This window comes from Oxyura jamaicensis, chromosome 28, assembly GCF_011077185.1.
Source record: "Oxyura jamaicensis isolate SHBP4307 breed ruddy duck chromosome 28, BPBGC_Ojam_1.0, whole genome shotgun sequence".
Taxonomy (NCBI): domain Eukaryota; kingdom Metazoa; phylum Chordata; class Aves; order Anseriformes; family Anatidae; genus Oxyura; species Oxyura jamaicensis.
The window spans coordinates 291,060-306,294 of record NC_048920.1 but is presented as its reverse complement, the minus strand read 5'-3'; the positions used below and the strand labels follow the sequence as shown (position 1 = coordinate 306,294).

Sequence of the window (15,235 nt, the reverse complement as noted above, 5' to 3'; positions counted from 1 at the left end):
CGCGGTCCCGCTCCCCCCCGACGGCACCGGCCGCTCCCCGCGTCCCGGTCCCCCGGGCTGGGAGCTGCCCCCGGGGCGCGCATCTACCGCGGGGCTCCGGCCGCTCAGCGCGCCCCGGGCCCGTCCTTCCCCGACGGCTCCGCCGCGCAGCCCCGAGCAGCCGGGGGGGGGGGGGGGGGCAGCGTCCGGGACCCGCCGCGGGGGCAGAGGCTCCCGAGCGCCACGAACGGGCACCGGGAGCGGCGGCGGCGAGGGCCCGGAGAGCGCACGGCCCCGGAGCCGGCCCGGGGCAGCGAGCAGGGCGCGGGCACCACCTGGTGCTCGCCGCGCAGAAATGCACCCGGGGGTGCCCCGGAGCCTCGGCCCCGGCCCCCGCACCCTGCCCCGGAACCCCCCCGGCGCCTCCCAGCGCTGTCCGCAAGCAGCAGCCAATTTCCAGAACGCCTCCGAGCGCAGCCAAGCCCCCGCCTGCCCAGGGCCCCCCGTCCCTGCAGGGACACGAAGCACTCCGGGAGCCGGTGCCGCGTCCTCGCTTCGGCGGGAGGCTGCGGGCACCGGGGTGAGCGGGCGGCACCGGCGGGAGCCGGGTGCCCGGTGCCGGCCCTGCAGCTCCCGGCAGAGAGCAGCACGGGGCCGATCCCCCCGCGGCTCCCTGGCCGCTGCCAGCCCAGCCGAACAAAAGCACAAGCAGGGCTTTGTGCCGGGTCGGGCAGGCCTCCTAATCCTCATCGAAGAAATTAAGCCACGCATTGATTTTCATTTTTTTCATCACTCGCGAGCCCGGGGCCGGCGGTGCCAGAGCTTGCATAACCCGCCGACGTGCAGCGGGACTGCACCACACCGGGGCCACCGGGACAGCAGAACCGTTACCGGCTGCTCCTGCTCCCGGGGCCAGGCCCCGTACCTGTGACCCCCCAGGCAGGGAGACCCCCTTTGCACCAGCACCTGGTGCAAGCAGAGCCCAGCTGCACAGTCCCCCGCAGGATGGGGAGCCCCTGCTCCATCCTCTCTGCAGGAACCACGCTGCACACAAAGAAAGCAGACAGAGGCCTTGCACCCATGTTCTACCCCCCATGAAAGAACAGGGAGACAGAAAGTAATTGCTTAGAGAGGTGAGAGACATGCAAGCAGCAGACATGGATGCTAGTCTCTGCTCCTGGGGGTCAAGTGAGCAGAGACCCTTCACTGTTGCTGCAGGCTCCTCTTCAGCCTGGCCTCACACCTCCCACATTCACCTCCCTCCTGTTGGGCTTGCAGGAACTGAGAGGCCCTGGCCAGTTCCACACATTCTGGTTCACAGAGCTCCCAAGGGGCCTTTGATACCCTTTGGAGGATGAAGTCCCAGGCAACTGAGATCCCAAGAACCTACAGCCCAGCTGGGACCCAGCCCAGAAGACAGAGCAGGAAGGCATGGCTTGCCTGAAAAGGCAGCACCTAGCACCCATCCCGAGTTGCTCACCTCCCTTTGTAATGGCTTGAACATGTCTCAGGGCGTACACCCTCATGATTAGAGAGCAGTCAGAGCTGCACTAGCCTTGGGGACAAAGGGGACAAAGCTTTGTGTCCAGCAGCCAGAGGAGCCAGAAAGGGGTCAGAGGAGGTCAGGAAAGCCATGAGCCCACCGAGGAGGGAAAAGACAAGAATCCAAACCAAGGTGGAAAAAAAAGAGAGAGGAATTATCTTTATTTGTGAATTATGTTAACAGATGGAACAGCTCAATGCTACTCAGCAATAAATGTATTAGACACCACTGAGCATTCATCTGCTCTCAGGCTCCTATGTTGCACAAACAGCAAGATGGCCCAAGCACAAGAACACATGCTGTCACACCACCCCCCACCGCACCCCCAGCATTCACCCCACACTTTGCCCCCAGCCCCCAGTGTAGCCACTTGAGAAGCAATACTAACAACCCATTAAATAAGTTAACACAAATCATGTTTAGCCAGTGTCCAGCTCTAACACTGCCTCCTGGTTGTCTGTTTCTGAGTGTGACCACCAAGAGCATCCCTGGAGGAGCCAGGGGGGACACCTGCCCCGCAGCAGGGCACTGGTGCGGCACATGCTGGGAAGCGAGCGGCTCACACCTCTGCAGGAGCCACCCCAGGCAGTGCCCAGGGGCCCTGCACGAGCAGCATATAGGACACAGGCTGCTTCCAGGCAAGGGAAAGGCGCAGCCCTGCTCCAGGTAACGCACTGGGAAAGACCCAGGGCTGCCCTCCTAAGATGCTCTGAGGGATGGGGTCACCTCCAAAAGGTTGCTACAGCAGTTTCCTCCCAGCCCACACGCGCAGGACACGACAGCCCTGCTGGGAACCCAGGCCAGCCATGTCTGGTGGAGCAGCCTTCAAGGAACTGTGAATTTTGCTGCCATGCTCAGGTCAGCTCTCCGCAGCTCCTTGTGTGGTCTCCAACACTGAGGTGGGGCAAGGAGGGCATTTCAGAACAGCCCCCCCAGCGCACACTGCTCTTCAAGAGGAGAGGAAGAGAAGTTGTACTCCCACCCACCCGCTCTGCACCAACATGAAGAGACCTAGGACAGACAGCCAGTGACCAAGACTACCAGAAATAAAGGATTTATACTTACAGGTAGAAAAACCCTCCCACAACTTTTTTTTTTAAAAAAAAAAAAAACACACATGTATTTTAGTTTCTACAACTTAAGTTCCTTTAGAAAGTGAAGTAACTCAATCGCAAGGACACACTAGAATATTTCATGGTGCTATTTTACCAAAGAAGAAAAAAAAAATCCAGACGAGTTCTTCAGCTACATATCACCTGGAGTGAGAGAGAAAAAAGCCACTTAGATAACCTAGCAGTACCGTAAAGCCATGCTGTGCTAAAGGGGGGCTGATAAAGCAGGACAAAAGCTGCCTTGAATAAAGCTGTGGGCTTGGACTCATCTCTTGCTTGAGTCCAGGGCACAAACTATCGGGCAGTCCCAACCCTCCCATGTTGCAAGGCCCCCACTGTGGTGCCCAACACTCTCCTGCCTCCCTCTGCCCATCTGGGCAGAGGCCAGGCCCTGCTGAGTGCCTCACACGCAGTCCCAGCAGCTTTGGCAGTTTCCTACCATACGGCTCATGGCCTGTGCCTGAACTTCACAGCAAGGCTTCCTTCCCTCTCCCAGGAACCACACTATGATGCTGGGCCAAGGGAGCCTTTGCCCACATGGCTTTTACAAGCTGCTGAAGAGCCCCGGCAGGGTTCCAGCCAGACACAAGCACCTCCAGACGGCCATACGAGCCCCTTGCTGTGAGGGGGTGAAGACACCTGGCTCAGCAGCTGCTCTCAGCTGCAGCTCTGCCCTTGGGAGCAGTACTCACCTGGCCCCTGCTTAGTTAGCATTTCTCTGGCGGACATTCTTGTCCTTGTGGTTTGTGGCATTACTTTTCCTGGAAAGAGAAAAGGGAGGAAAGGGGCAGTGAAGACAAAGTACAAAAACCCAACCTACCCACTAATGCAACCCGTACCCAAACGGATGCTCAAGATACAGCAAGGTGAGTTTAGTTGCCAGAACAATCAGTTTCAGAGACCTCTGTTCCATTCTAAGTTGTATGCAGTTCATATAGAGGGCACAAAAAAACATGGGAAGGGAAAGTCCACCAGGAAGCTAAAGTGGCTTTCTGCACCAGCTGGCTTTTATATTCAAAGCGGATTCCCTGATTAATGTGGTCTGCCAGTACAAACACAACGAAGTAGAAAAGCAAAGTACTTACAGCGGTGCAGAACCTCCATCATCATCTTCATGTTCAGGACAGCACAGAAGAAGAAAGAACAAACAGCGTCAGGGAAACACACATACAAAGTAATCCCTGCCTCTCTTCCACCTCTGTAACCCTGGGGACCAGCATCCCGAGAGGTGATGGGATTCCAGACACCACAGGTCACCGCAGACAGGGCTCCCATTTCACCGGTGCTGGGGGGAGCAGGGGGGCTACTTCTTAGAACACCACCACCCCCAGCGTGAGTTTTAAGCTGCTTCTTGTCTAAGCCTAGACACAGCACAAGCTTAGACATAAGCTCCTGTTACGCAGTTGTTTCTGTTGGCACAGCACAAGCACAACCATGTCTCCTACCCCCCCGTTGGCAGGGGTCAGGTCTGGTGCTTTATTAACCACCAGGCACACCTGAGACTATCCAGGAAGCCACAGAAGCAGCAGCACTGCTGACCACTAACATCTGTTAACATTCACACCCTGTGTCCCCAGCCGGTCCTCCCACTAGCACTCAGAGCTGAAATGGGAGCCACAATCCACTGGGTGGGACAGCACACCCAAGTACTTGCTGCTCTCACCCCTGTTAACAGCTCCCAGGTCCAAACACAAAGTCAAGGCTGCAGGAACAAGGCTTTATCTATCCACGTAAAGCCCGTCTTCCTCCCTGCACATCTTGTGAAACAAAACACTGCACGCCACATTCTTGCTACACAGAGAAACACAGCTAAGAAAACACCTTCACCAACAAGTGCCAAGCCCTGGGACCTTTCACCAGCTCCTTGCAATCTGCCACTTTCCAGGAGAGGGTTCCCATCACCTCCTCCACAGCCCAGGCTTCCGCTCAAGCAGCGCTGAGGGGTGAGACCCAAGCTCTAAACTCGGGGCTGCCTTGGGCACCAAGATCTGCACACAGCTGGTGAGAGGACACAGCTGGAACCAGCTTCCACTTACCATTTGATGTGGCACCCAGCAGCAGAGAAGGGAAGAGTGGAAAGATAACACCAGCAAGGATATCAGGCCATACACAGGCTGGACTCTTCCCATCCCAGGTAACAGGGAGCAGCCAGCTCACTGCCACACACCCACGGCTCAGCAGCTCTCTGAGCTGGCTCAGGACTGCCTTCCCGAGCCTTTCGAGGAGTGAGATGCAGCTTTACACTGCCCTGTTGTAGCATCAGGTGCAATGCTGTATCCTGATGCACAAGCACTCGGGAACCTGAGCTTAAGATCTCTGGCTGAGGAGCCGCCAGGAGACCTGCCAGTATTACAGGATCTGTCAAAGGCTCCACCACAACTCAGATAGAGCTCAGCACTCAGCAGGATCTGGATTCAGCTGGTATCAGCAGAAACCACACTCAGCAAACAGGCTACAGTTGTTTTTTTTTCTAAAAGATGTAGCTACAGCCATTCTTAAGTAGACATCTGCCTTCCAGCCAAGAGCACCGTGCCAGAGGGCAACACATTTACTTATAAAACCACCTCGAATAGAACCTCCCAGGCTCCACAGCCAGGCGGGGACACTCAGTTTTAGTCCCTCCGCTCCTTCACACTGCTCAGCCCACCTGATGTGCGGTTCCCCAGCAAAGGGCGAAGGTGACTGACCCAGCCAGCAGGAAGGACACCGAGCATTTCCACTGCATTGTTAGCGGGATCAGATAAGGGAGGGGCTGCTGGGGCTAACACAATGAAGATTCCTACTGATAAGGAAAGGGAGGAGCCACACTTCCAGAACAGATTAAAGATAACACCAGGCTTTGAGGAACTCCCGGAGTGAATCTGAGGACCCAAAACAGATTCACGAGCTGAGGCTAAGCCTGTTGTTATGGAACCACTGACACACTCCCTTACTTTGCAGCTCAGAAAAGCTCTACTACCTGTTCCCAGATCATTTTCTCCAGAATGTTAACTGACAAAGAAAACCCTGTCCTAGAGATGATCGTGTGAAGCGGCTGAACAAAGCGCAGAGGAACTGCTAAGACAAAGGGTCAGGCTGACCTGCACCGAATCTAACTCTGGAACCAAAGCACAGCTTGCTGAAGGATCGGCAGAAAGTGTGCAAGTAATTCCAGGCCAAAGTAACCTGGTGGAGGTTACGATGGTTAGACAAGAAGCATTCCTGAGAAGCAGGCCTCCCACTGAGGTGTAGTGCCCATCTGACAAAGTCTGAGTTCAGAGAGCAATTCGCCTGCACCCTACAAGCTCCTTTTTCTCCCCAGGAAGATGCAACCCCAGGTGCCTCTTACCATCAAGAACTTCATCTGGCTTCCTCCTCTTCTCGTAGATAAAGATGATGGTGACAAGGACCAGGACTTCTGCCACTATACCCAGGAAGGGCCAGAGTGCTGCCAGACGGCTGCGTACGCGCAGATTCACTGTAGCTTGGCCAATGCCAAGAGAATTGGTGGCACTGCAGTGGTAGTCACCCGTATCCTCCTCGATGTTCAGCTTCAGGATGCGTAACTCTGTCTTGTTGCTGCTGGACTTGATGATGTATCGACCAGATCCATTGACAATGGACTAGAAGGAGGGAATAGAGAGCTTCAGGGTAGTGCCGGCATGAGGGGAGCTGCTCATGTTATATGCACAGGTCTACCACTACAGAAATCCTCCTTGCCATGGCACTAAGGAGAAGGCTACTCCAAAATTGGGAAGAGGTCCTCTACCAACAATTTCCTTGTTGGTAAGTAGGGTAGGCAGAAGGGGAGACAGGACAGACAGCACTTACCTCTTGACCATTTCTGTACCAGACCCAAGTGCTGACAGGAGGAAAAGAGGGATTCTTGCAGATCAGCACCCCCGTGTCCCCCTCATTCCCATGCTCAGACTTCTTGTATGCCACAACTTGGGGCAGAACTGCAGCAAGAGAAAAAGAAAGTCAGACACCTCGCCGTGGAAGAGACATGAAAGGCTCGTTGCAGTCCACCTAGCCACTATCAAAGTTGCTCATAAGTTTAAGAAATGTATTAGTGGGTCTTAATCTCTTCATTTGTCCAACATTTGGCATTTTCAGAGCAGGAAGCACCTCAAACTGCTTCAAGAAAGGCTCAGACAGGTTTGCCCACCAGGTACTGCCCCCCTCCCATAGCAGAAGGCCGATTTACTGCAAGGTCCCCAGGCTGACCCTACAGGCAGCTTAGTTGATGTAACTGAGATGCCTCACAGAGCAAACCTGGCAATTCACAAGTAGAGCCCCGCAGCCCTACTGGTAAGGGCTAGAAGCAGCTTTTCAGCTTGCTTTGCTACCAAAGCAAAGTGTTCAGGAGGCCACGGCTTCCCCGCTCCCCTCCTCAGCCGCAGAATCGATCCCATGACATTACCTGATATATTAATTTCTCCTTTTATCTCTGGGCTTGTTTTGTAGATGCATTCATAGATACCAGAGTGCTCTTCCTTCTTCCCCTCGATCCTACCAAAAAACAGGTTGTCAGATAAGCATTCAGCTCAGCTACTGTTGTCCAAAAATGCACAACCCCATTCCCACAGAGACAGCCCTAGAACACCTGAACAGCAGCCTCCTCTGAACAGGGAGGAGGAACAGGCCGTTTCTCCCATTCCAGCACCAAGATTTATGCAGCACCACACGCCTACTGCACCCCTGCTCTCTGCCCTTTTCTCCCCACACATTCAGGATGGCAGAGGGGGATTTCACACACACCAAGTCTGACATGGGTCTGTCAACTCAGTGATCACTGAGATATCCAGCATCCCAAACCCTGCAAACCAGCAGCTTCCACTCCCTAACCTCTTCCACTCTTGCCTCCAGGGCCTCTACAGGGAGGAAAATAAGAGCTGATTGCTAGCCCCACAGAAGGGGAGAAACAAAACAACATGTCTTCACCAGGTATGCTGACTTACGTACACCTCAAAGCGTACTTCACACTTTTCCACCTTTCATACAGACTGCAGCCCTGTTAAGTCAGCCCCTACTGCACCAAGCCCCCGAGCATGGCCACACACCTCCAGCAGCACCACAGCCCTGCAGTTCACCTCTATAGGAGAGGGGCAGGGACCTTAGAACAGCAGATTCAGAGGAAGGGTACTCTTCCTGCGCAAGGCAGACTGCTGGGACACATGGCAGTGACAGAGAAAAACCCAGGCTGAGTCACTCCGGATTGATCCAAGTGTAGAGAGAGCTCTCCCTTTTTTGTCTTTGTGAAGCTGCTGCCCTGAGATTTACTGGATTATGCTGCACTGCAACAAACATCACATTCTGCAGCTTAGTAATAGCCACTCAGGGGAAGGGGCAAAGTTTCAGTCCCCGGCTGCACTGGGACAACAGACCGTTTGTTAGCTCTGCCGTGCACGGAGCTTCCCACTTCCAAAAAACACTCAGCTAAGGAATTGAGGTCACGCGAGGGAGGCTGGGTTATAAATACTTTAATCCTTGTTCAGCTCCCTGTTGCTATGGGGAGACAGGCACGTCGGCACTGCCATACAAAAGGACATGATGCCTCTACAGCTGCTGGGTCAGTGCCAGCCGGCTCTGACTGTAATCGGAAAGGAAGGCTCACTGCACCGCCACAATACGGCCGGTATCCCCGGCCCTGCTCAGCTGCAGCCTGCAAACAGCTTCAGAGACTAATCTGTAGGCAGCTTCCCTGCTCGCTCTGTAGCGGGGAGACGTACATGAAAACGTGATGCACAGAAAACATGTAAGCATGCAGCTCCACGTGCATTTTGGGGCAGCAGGGGCTCCTCCGAGCTCCGCGAGGCAGCCGTGCCGCGCTGCTGTCAGTGCTGCGGGCACAGCGCAGGCAGTGCAGGGGCCTGGGCCATGCTGCACCTGGCAAACCCAGCCCAGCTGAATTCTGCATGGAAGCACGGGGCCACAGGGCTCTTCCTACCAGGAGGACACTGGTGGCACTTTTTTGTTCCTCCCTCCTCCTCCTCCTCATTCTCTCCTCTCCCAAAAGTAGGAAGAACGGGGTCTCACCAAAAGTTTATTTTGTTTATCTTAAGTTCTGAAGTTTAAAAGTTTTTATTTTTTGCAAGACTCCAAGCATTTAGCTTTGAGCTCAGTGGGTAGGTGACGTTGCCTCCAGTTAAAAAAACTGTCCTTGTATAGATTCTTATCTGGCCTCGCAATCAACACTTACGTGTAACTGGTGAAAGTGCTTGACTCCATGTCTGTTTGAAGTATCTTGTCTCCATGCTTCCATTCACGACCCTCGATGGCAGAGTAAGGATCGCTTAGGTTGCAGCTGAGGACCAGCTTGCCAGCAGACTCTGAGAACCCTGTCTGGATTTCTGGACCTGTTTGTAAATAATCCCACTGAAGTTAGCACCTGGTATTCACAAGGTCATGCACCTGCCCAAAAACCTGTACCGCAAACAGTCAAAACCCGCAGCTCCTCACCTCCACCATAGCTTTTCACTTACCTTTGTGGTCAGTTTCCTACCAGAACTGGTGACACCAGCACAGGAGACTGGAAAGCCAGACAGCTAGGGCCCGACTGCACCTAGCAGCAACAGGACACTGACTCTACGGCTGCTCCCACCGGGGTCGGGATGGCTGCCACGTCCTATGGACAGCTTTGAGCCTCCTGCTCGATGGGTGCAGCTCTAATAGAGCTGAGTGCTCAATAAGCAGTGGAAAAAGCCATACTGTGAAGGGCAGTTACAGGAGCTCAGCTCCCTGCTTTTATGAGCCACTTTAGTGCTCACTACGTGTCAACACCTCCCACAGTCAGAGCAGATTTAGGAACCTGCAGGTAATATCACCTACGGCAGCCAAGGCCCTCTTTTGCGAGGCGTAACAAAGGTGACCTTACACAAGCAATACATGCATCATATGATGCAGCCCAGATTTTTTACAGTCGGGTTTACTCCTGGGGGAACACACATAACCATGACTCCAAGAGGTCCTGGACCTCCGTGTGCCAGAAGCAGTAAATTATACATCATAAGATGAGTCAGACATTTCTACTCAGAGGCAGTGAAGTGCACGGCTGCCATTAGCAGAACCATTACACAGCCCCGGTGGCACTACGTTTCCTGCTCTTCACCTGGAAGAAGTTTTGCACAGACCTAACGGACCTTCCGCTTTTCTTCCTAACCCAATTCCACTGGAAGAAGCCTCTGCTGGAGTTCTGTACTCCCTAGTACGCTTCAGGATTCACGAGGCCTTAGCAGGACGTTCCATCCCCTCACCCCAGCCCAGGTTTCTGTTACTCAGAAGCCAGCAGCCCGTTAGCTCCGGTCCCGCCGCCAGCTCTGGGAGCGGAGGGCACCCGGTCGCTCGCAGCTACGCCACACTCAGCATCGCACACAGACACGGCCATTTCAAAAATGGTTGCACCACGGGAAACTAAAAGCAGATTTTGGTCCCCACAGCTTGTATCACTAGCAGGAAAGGGAGCTTAAAGCAAGACCGCTGATGGAAGCAGAGGCTGTAGGAGCTGTAGGGAAGGGCTGGTTTGTCAGTGGTGGTTAGGGCAGAGTCTACCAGCAGAACCAGGACTTAATTCTGCAAGCCAGCACCGGGACACGGAAGCACTCGGGAATAAGCGACACGTTCCAGGTCTTTGTCTCTGGAAAAGGCACGGGTTTGCTGAATGGCATTTTGGTTGGGAAGTCACAACCCTTTTTGAGGGCCATTTTGGGTCAGGTCAGAGGCGGTGAGGGAGATGACACGGGGGGAGTCTCTCGGTTCTACAGCCAGGGTGGGAAGGTGAGGGGGCTCTGGGGAGTCACAGGACACGGGTGCAGGGGTGAGCATGGCGGGAGACTCAAGACACCAGTGTCCGAGCAAGTGCCAAGGCCTCAGGACGGCCACTCACGTTCGATGACAAAAACGTTAGCCTGTGAGCGGATCCACTTGACTTTGGGGCTCTTCGACAAGTGGTTGCGGTCAGGGTCGCTGCTGGCCCGGCACTCGTACGTGCCCGAGTCGTCGCCCGTGAGGTTTGCGATGTAGATGGTACTGGTGGAGTGCAGGTTGTAGGTGGCGTTGATTTTGACACGGTCCTGCCGTGCACCATCCCAAAGCTGAGCATAGGTCTCATTTGGCTCGTTCCCCTCGAACCACCACTGGATCTCAGGGATGGGATTGCCAATCGCCTCGCAGTACAACTCGACGCTGTCCTGAGTCAGTCTCTTTTGAGACAGCGGTGACTTTATAAAACCAGCTATGAGTTGAAGAGGTATTAGTGCAAAGTGTTAGTGCAAAGCAAGAATTCACCCTCTACAAGCAAAAAAAATTCAGCCATCGAGAAGATGCCACAGTCTTCAGATTGGAATCCTCTCCCTCTCCCTCCCCACTCTCCAGACTCCGTCCAGCCGCACGGCTCAGACAGGGAGGCTCTGAATTGTTGCGCCTCCAAGCAGCAAGGCCTCCCACCGCAAGACCAGAACACCAGGAGCACGCACGGTATCTGCCAGGATCTGAGCAAGAACCCTGGCACTGCCTCTTCTGCGAGGGCCAGCACCCCCAAGGCGGCGCTCACAGGGGGAGGCTGAGAGCCCCCCAGCCTCGTACCTCAGCCCAGAGAGGGACAGGTCCGCAGCAAGGTCGGGGCCGAGGCAGCAGCGGGTTTCTGCCCCAGCCTCCACGGACCCCCCTGCTCGAGCATCCCACCAGGTGTCTGCACCGGTGAGCACCACAGCAACCACGCAGCGAGCCCCTGCCTGCCAGCCCTGTCAGGACAGCCCCACCACAGCAAGAGGCCTCCCTAGACACATCTGTGCGTGTATTCAGAACGCACTGAGGCCGTTCCTTGCCATAACATCATCTCCACCTGGAGAACGCCAGCTGGGTACCCTAAGTGCCCACCCAGCTGAAGCACCGCATGCAGCACGGATCTCCCGCTGCACGGAAATGCTTCTCACCCACCTCGTCCCCAGCCCCACGCTTCTGACCGCGACCTGGAGCTGGCCAGAGCCCGGCGTTGGGCCAGCCACCGCCGGGCCACAGGCACCAGGTCGCCCGCTGGGCCCGGGGGCCAGCCCTGCTGCTCTCCTCCAGCCACGAGCTCGTCTCACCGCTCCGCTTGTTAAGAGGCGGTCACTGCTCAACACCTTACTGATACGACTGCTTGGGTTCTGCGGGCTGTTTTTCTGTGTGGTTTTCTGAGATTGTCGCGCAGTCCGCAAGATGCCACAAACGAGGTGAAGAAATTTCTAACATCTGTTGCCACACAACAAAATCAGATTTTCCATCCGACAAGACAACTCTGCAGAGGTAAATTAGTCATAAACAGCTTAAAAGCAGAGTTACCCATAACAACAGTACTTTTGTTCCTGTGCTCGGAGCCCCAGGGCCGGGCTCTCAGGAAGCCCCAAAAGCCACGGGGAGCCGAGCCACCCGCGGTGCCCCCAGGCCGCTATCAGCTGCGACCAGCAGCCGAGGAGGGGAGCGGGCGCCAATCGCTCCAGGACAGCAGGGGAAAGAGCAGGGCCCCGGGAGGGCTGTTCCCGGAGGCCAGGAAGAGACATCACACCAACGTCAAGGTTACTTACGTGACTCAGTCTGAGCAAGGTTTCAGAAGAACCAGCGAGGCTTGTGACACGTACTTCCTGCACTGACTGCAGGCTGCACTTCTCAGAACCGCCACCAGCAGACTTTAAGGGTATTCCCGGGAAGTTTGTTACTAAGCGCTTGAATTTCATGGTTATACAGGCTGCTCCACACAAGTATCGTAACACACAGGCATGAGGGAGGTGGGTTCAGGGACAATTTATTTTGGTTTTGAATTCCTGAAGATGTTTCAGTAAGAAATCTCATGGCTGCATTTGAGAGTGTGGAAGCAAACCAGTATTATGAAACCAGCACTGCTCAGACTCGAGGAAAACACAAATGAGTCTGCAAGGTACATTTCAGAGTCCTAAGTAAATCACTTCCACATTCCTCAAAGGAGAAATTTAAACTTTTAAAGCTTCAGTAGACATAGCTGGAAGAATAAGTGTGCTTGGACATGCAAGGAGAGCTCTGACCCCGTCTAGTACAGGACAGCTTTAGCAGACGGCTGATATTTAAAACTGAGGCACCTTTAGAACAGAGGTCAGAGTAGCTCGGGGCTAGAAGAGCCTGCTGCTATTTCACACGCCAACAACGGTGCTGCTGGCTGCTTCCAGAAACGCAGCAACACCTCTGCAGCAGTTTTAAAGGTTCCGAGCAATTCTGGATTACAGAATTGTAGCAGAGGCACCAGAGTGATCCTGAACTGGTTTCATGAAGGCACGGGAGGTGGCCAGGGGTCCAGAAGACGTACAGGTCCCAGCAACAAGCAGCTCTCGTGCACCAGAGCTTGCTGGAGGCCGCCTCGTGAAGCTCCCAGAGAGCAAGCCCAGCAGCCTCCAGGACCACACTTGCACACTGGCACGAGACGAGCTGCTCGCACGCCTCCTGACGCTCCTGGGCGCCAGAACGGGCTTTTACACCTCGGGCCTGTGATTAAACACTCCCAACCACCTTATTTTGAAGAGTCACAGAGCTGACTACTGCACATGTAGGAGCCTGCCCCATTTTAACTGCAGCCTGGTTTAAAACAGAAGCTAGTAAATATCAGCGGGTTTGAGTTTTGTTTTTGTCTCCAGGGGTGGGTGGGGCTTTTTGTTTGTTTTTTTAGCAGCTTTAAGGTGATTATTGTATGCTGACAAAATAAGCTGTTGCAAGGTTACGTGCTCTGAGTTAGAGGGCACTTCATGCCTTCTAGAGAGGCTAAAAAGCTTCAGCTAGCCCACACCAATAACAGCAGGTACCACCTGCACTCACATGGGATTTCACATCCTCTCCCTTTCCTACATGAGACAGAGCAACCAAAGGCCTGGGCACAGGGAGAGCGCCCACTAAGTCCTGGGGCACACGAGCACTGCCAGCATCAGCCCCCGGGACCCGTCAGAGCTGCCCCAAAGCTCCCCGGGGGGCTGTGGGCTGCAGCCAGCTCCCGAGGCCAAGGGGCAGCGCAGTGCCCGCTCAGGCTGGGCAGCAGCGTGCGAGGGCAGATAGCGCTCCCCTGAGTCACCTTCCAACTAAAAGCAGCCTCCCCATGCGGAGGGAGGGCGCGGGCAGTGCTGGGGGCCTGGCGTGGCCCAGCACCACGCTGCAAGGCGCGCTCCCCCCTCGGCCTGACCTTTGCTTCTTGGCCTCGGGGAGGGACATCCGAAGCGCCGACTTTTTTCCACTAATAGCTCTAAAATGGACTCTCCCTGGAGCTTTGTGTGACCGGGCGGTCCCTGGGCCGCTGGGTGGCTCAGACAGGAGACCTGCACGGGGCTGGGAGCAGAGTCCAAGCACACCCACGCCGCTGCCAGCCCTGAGCCACAAACGTCGCAGCCTCAGCGGTCACCCCTCAGGTCCCTGCCCCGAGCCAAGGGCTGAGCGCTGCAGAGAGGCAGAAGACCCCCCCCCACCTTCCAGCCCCCCACTCGGGTCACTGGAGGAGTAAGAGGGAAGGGGACGGGGACTTCAGCAGGAGCGCAGAGCGAAAGCCACAGCCCCGGGGCTGTTCCCCGCAGCTCCTCACACCCAGCCCAGGGGCAGGAGCGGCCCCCCCAGGCACCCTGCCCTGCCCTGCATCCCTCCCCGGAGGCGAGCAGGAGCCGCCCAGGCTGAGCGCCCCAGGCAGGCTCACACCCAGCCGCCGGCTGCAGCACCCGGGAGTCTGCCCACAGACAGGAGGGGAAGCAGGGAATCGCCCAGCGAGGGCGGGCAGCGGGGCCCCCTGCAGCCCCGAGCCCAGCGCCAGGCCCGACGTGGGGCAGCCCCCGGGGGGGGGGGGGGGGGGGGGGGCAGAGACTCGGGTCCCGGAGCCCCGGGCACACATCGCGAGGGGAGCACGAGGCGGCAGAGCAGGGCACGGCGGCAGCCCGAGGGCTCCGAGCGCCCCGGGGCCGGGGGACTGCAGGAACCGGAGCCTCTGAGCTATGGGGGGGTGGGAACGGGGCACCCCATGGCGCGTGCGGGCAGGCACGTGGCAGGGGGGAAAGGCGCAGCACCGGGGGGGGGCGGGACCGGGCGGGCAGCCCCGGGCAGTCCCCCCCCTCCACTCCCCTCCCCTCGCCGCGCCCCCCTCCCCCCCGGGCTCCACCGCCGGGGCTCTCGGGCCACGATCCATCCAGGGCGAGACCCAATCCCACCCCCCGCCCCCCGTCCGCCGCCGCTGGGCCGCGCGCAAACCCGAGACCACCCCCCGGCACGTCCACACTCCCCGCTCCGGGGCCGCTGCGCTGTGCCCCAGCCCGGCCCCCGGTTCCCGTGCCCCCGTTCCCTCCCGTTCCCCACTTCCCTCCCGCCCCCCGCCTCCGTACTTGTGCCCTCGCCGCCGGCCGCCAGCACGCCCAGCACCAGCAGCGCCAAGAACCCGCGCGGCCCCTCCACGCCCGCCGCCATCGCCGCCCGTGCTCCCGCCGCGCCGCCCGCCCGCTATAAGCGCCGCTCCGGGGCACGGCGGCGGGGGCGGGTCTCCGGCTCAGGCCACGCCCCCCGACACTCCCCGGCGCCAATCGCACCGCCGCTCCCGCGCGCTGCCCCGCCCACCCGGCCGCGCCCGGCCAATCGGAGCAAAGGTTCCGCGGAG

The 15,235-nt window shown here is 56.9% G+C and overlaps 2 protein-coding genes across 3 annotated transcripts in view; both read right to left on the bottom strand.

Moving 5' to 3' along the window:
- HCN2 (hyperpolarization activated cyclic nucleotide gated potassium and sodium channel 2) overlaps positions 1–15,235 on the bottom strand; it is a gene marked incomplete at its 5' end in the record, with an annotated part of 28,875 nt that overhangs the window by 13,577 nt on the left and 63 nt on the right. The gene's annotated exons all lie outside the window — the stretch shown is intronic.
- On the bottom strand, positions 2,627–15,073 carry BSG (basigin (Ok blood group)). Of its 2 annotated transcripts, XM_035348447.1 has the most exons (9): positions 14,967–15,061; positions 10,499–10,846; positions 8,816–8,972; positions 7,037–7,125; positions 6,445–6,572; positions 5,963–6,236; positions 3,720–3,744; positions 3,327–3,395; positions 2,627–2,778 (listed from the first exon to the last, which is right to left on the bottom strand). In XM_035348447.1, the coding sequence occupies exons 1-8, from the start codon at positions 15,046–15,048 to the stop codon at positions 3,338–3,340; spliced, it is 1,161 nt and encodes a 386-aa protein (XP_035204338.1). In that variant the 5' UTR covers positions 15,049–15,061; the 3' UTR covers positions 2,627–2,778; positions 3,327–3,337. The 2 variants fall into 2 exon arrangements, with proteins under 2 accessions (XP_035204338.1, XP_035204339.1); XM_035348448.1 differs by lacking the exon at positions 10,499–10,846 and having other exon boundaries at positions 14,967–15,073.

Excerpts from the sequence above, each read along its gene's own strand:
- BSG (XM_035348447.1), bottom strand. The coding sequence starts at position 15,048 with ATGGCGGCGGGCGTGGAGGGGCCGCGCGGGTTCTTGGCGCTGCTGGTG. Across the intron at positions 10,847-14,966 it reads GGCCGGCGGCGAGGGCACAA|CTGGTTTTATAAAGTCACCG; the intron begins GTACGGAGGCGG and ends TTCAACTCATAG. Across the intron at positions 7,126-8,815 it reads AGCACTTTCACCAGTTACAC|GATCGAGGGGAAGAAGGAAG; the intron begins GTAAGTGTTGAT and ends GTTTTTTGGTAG.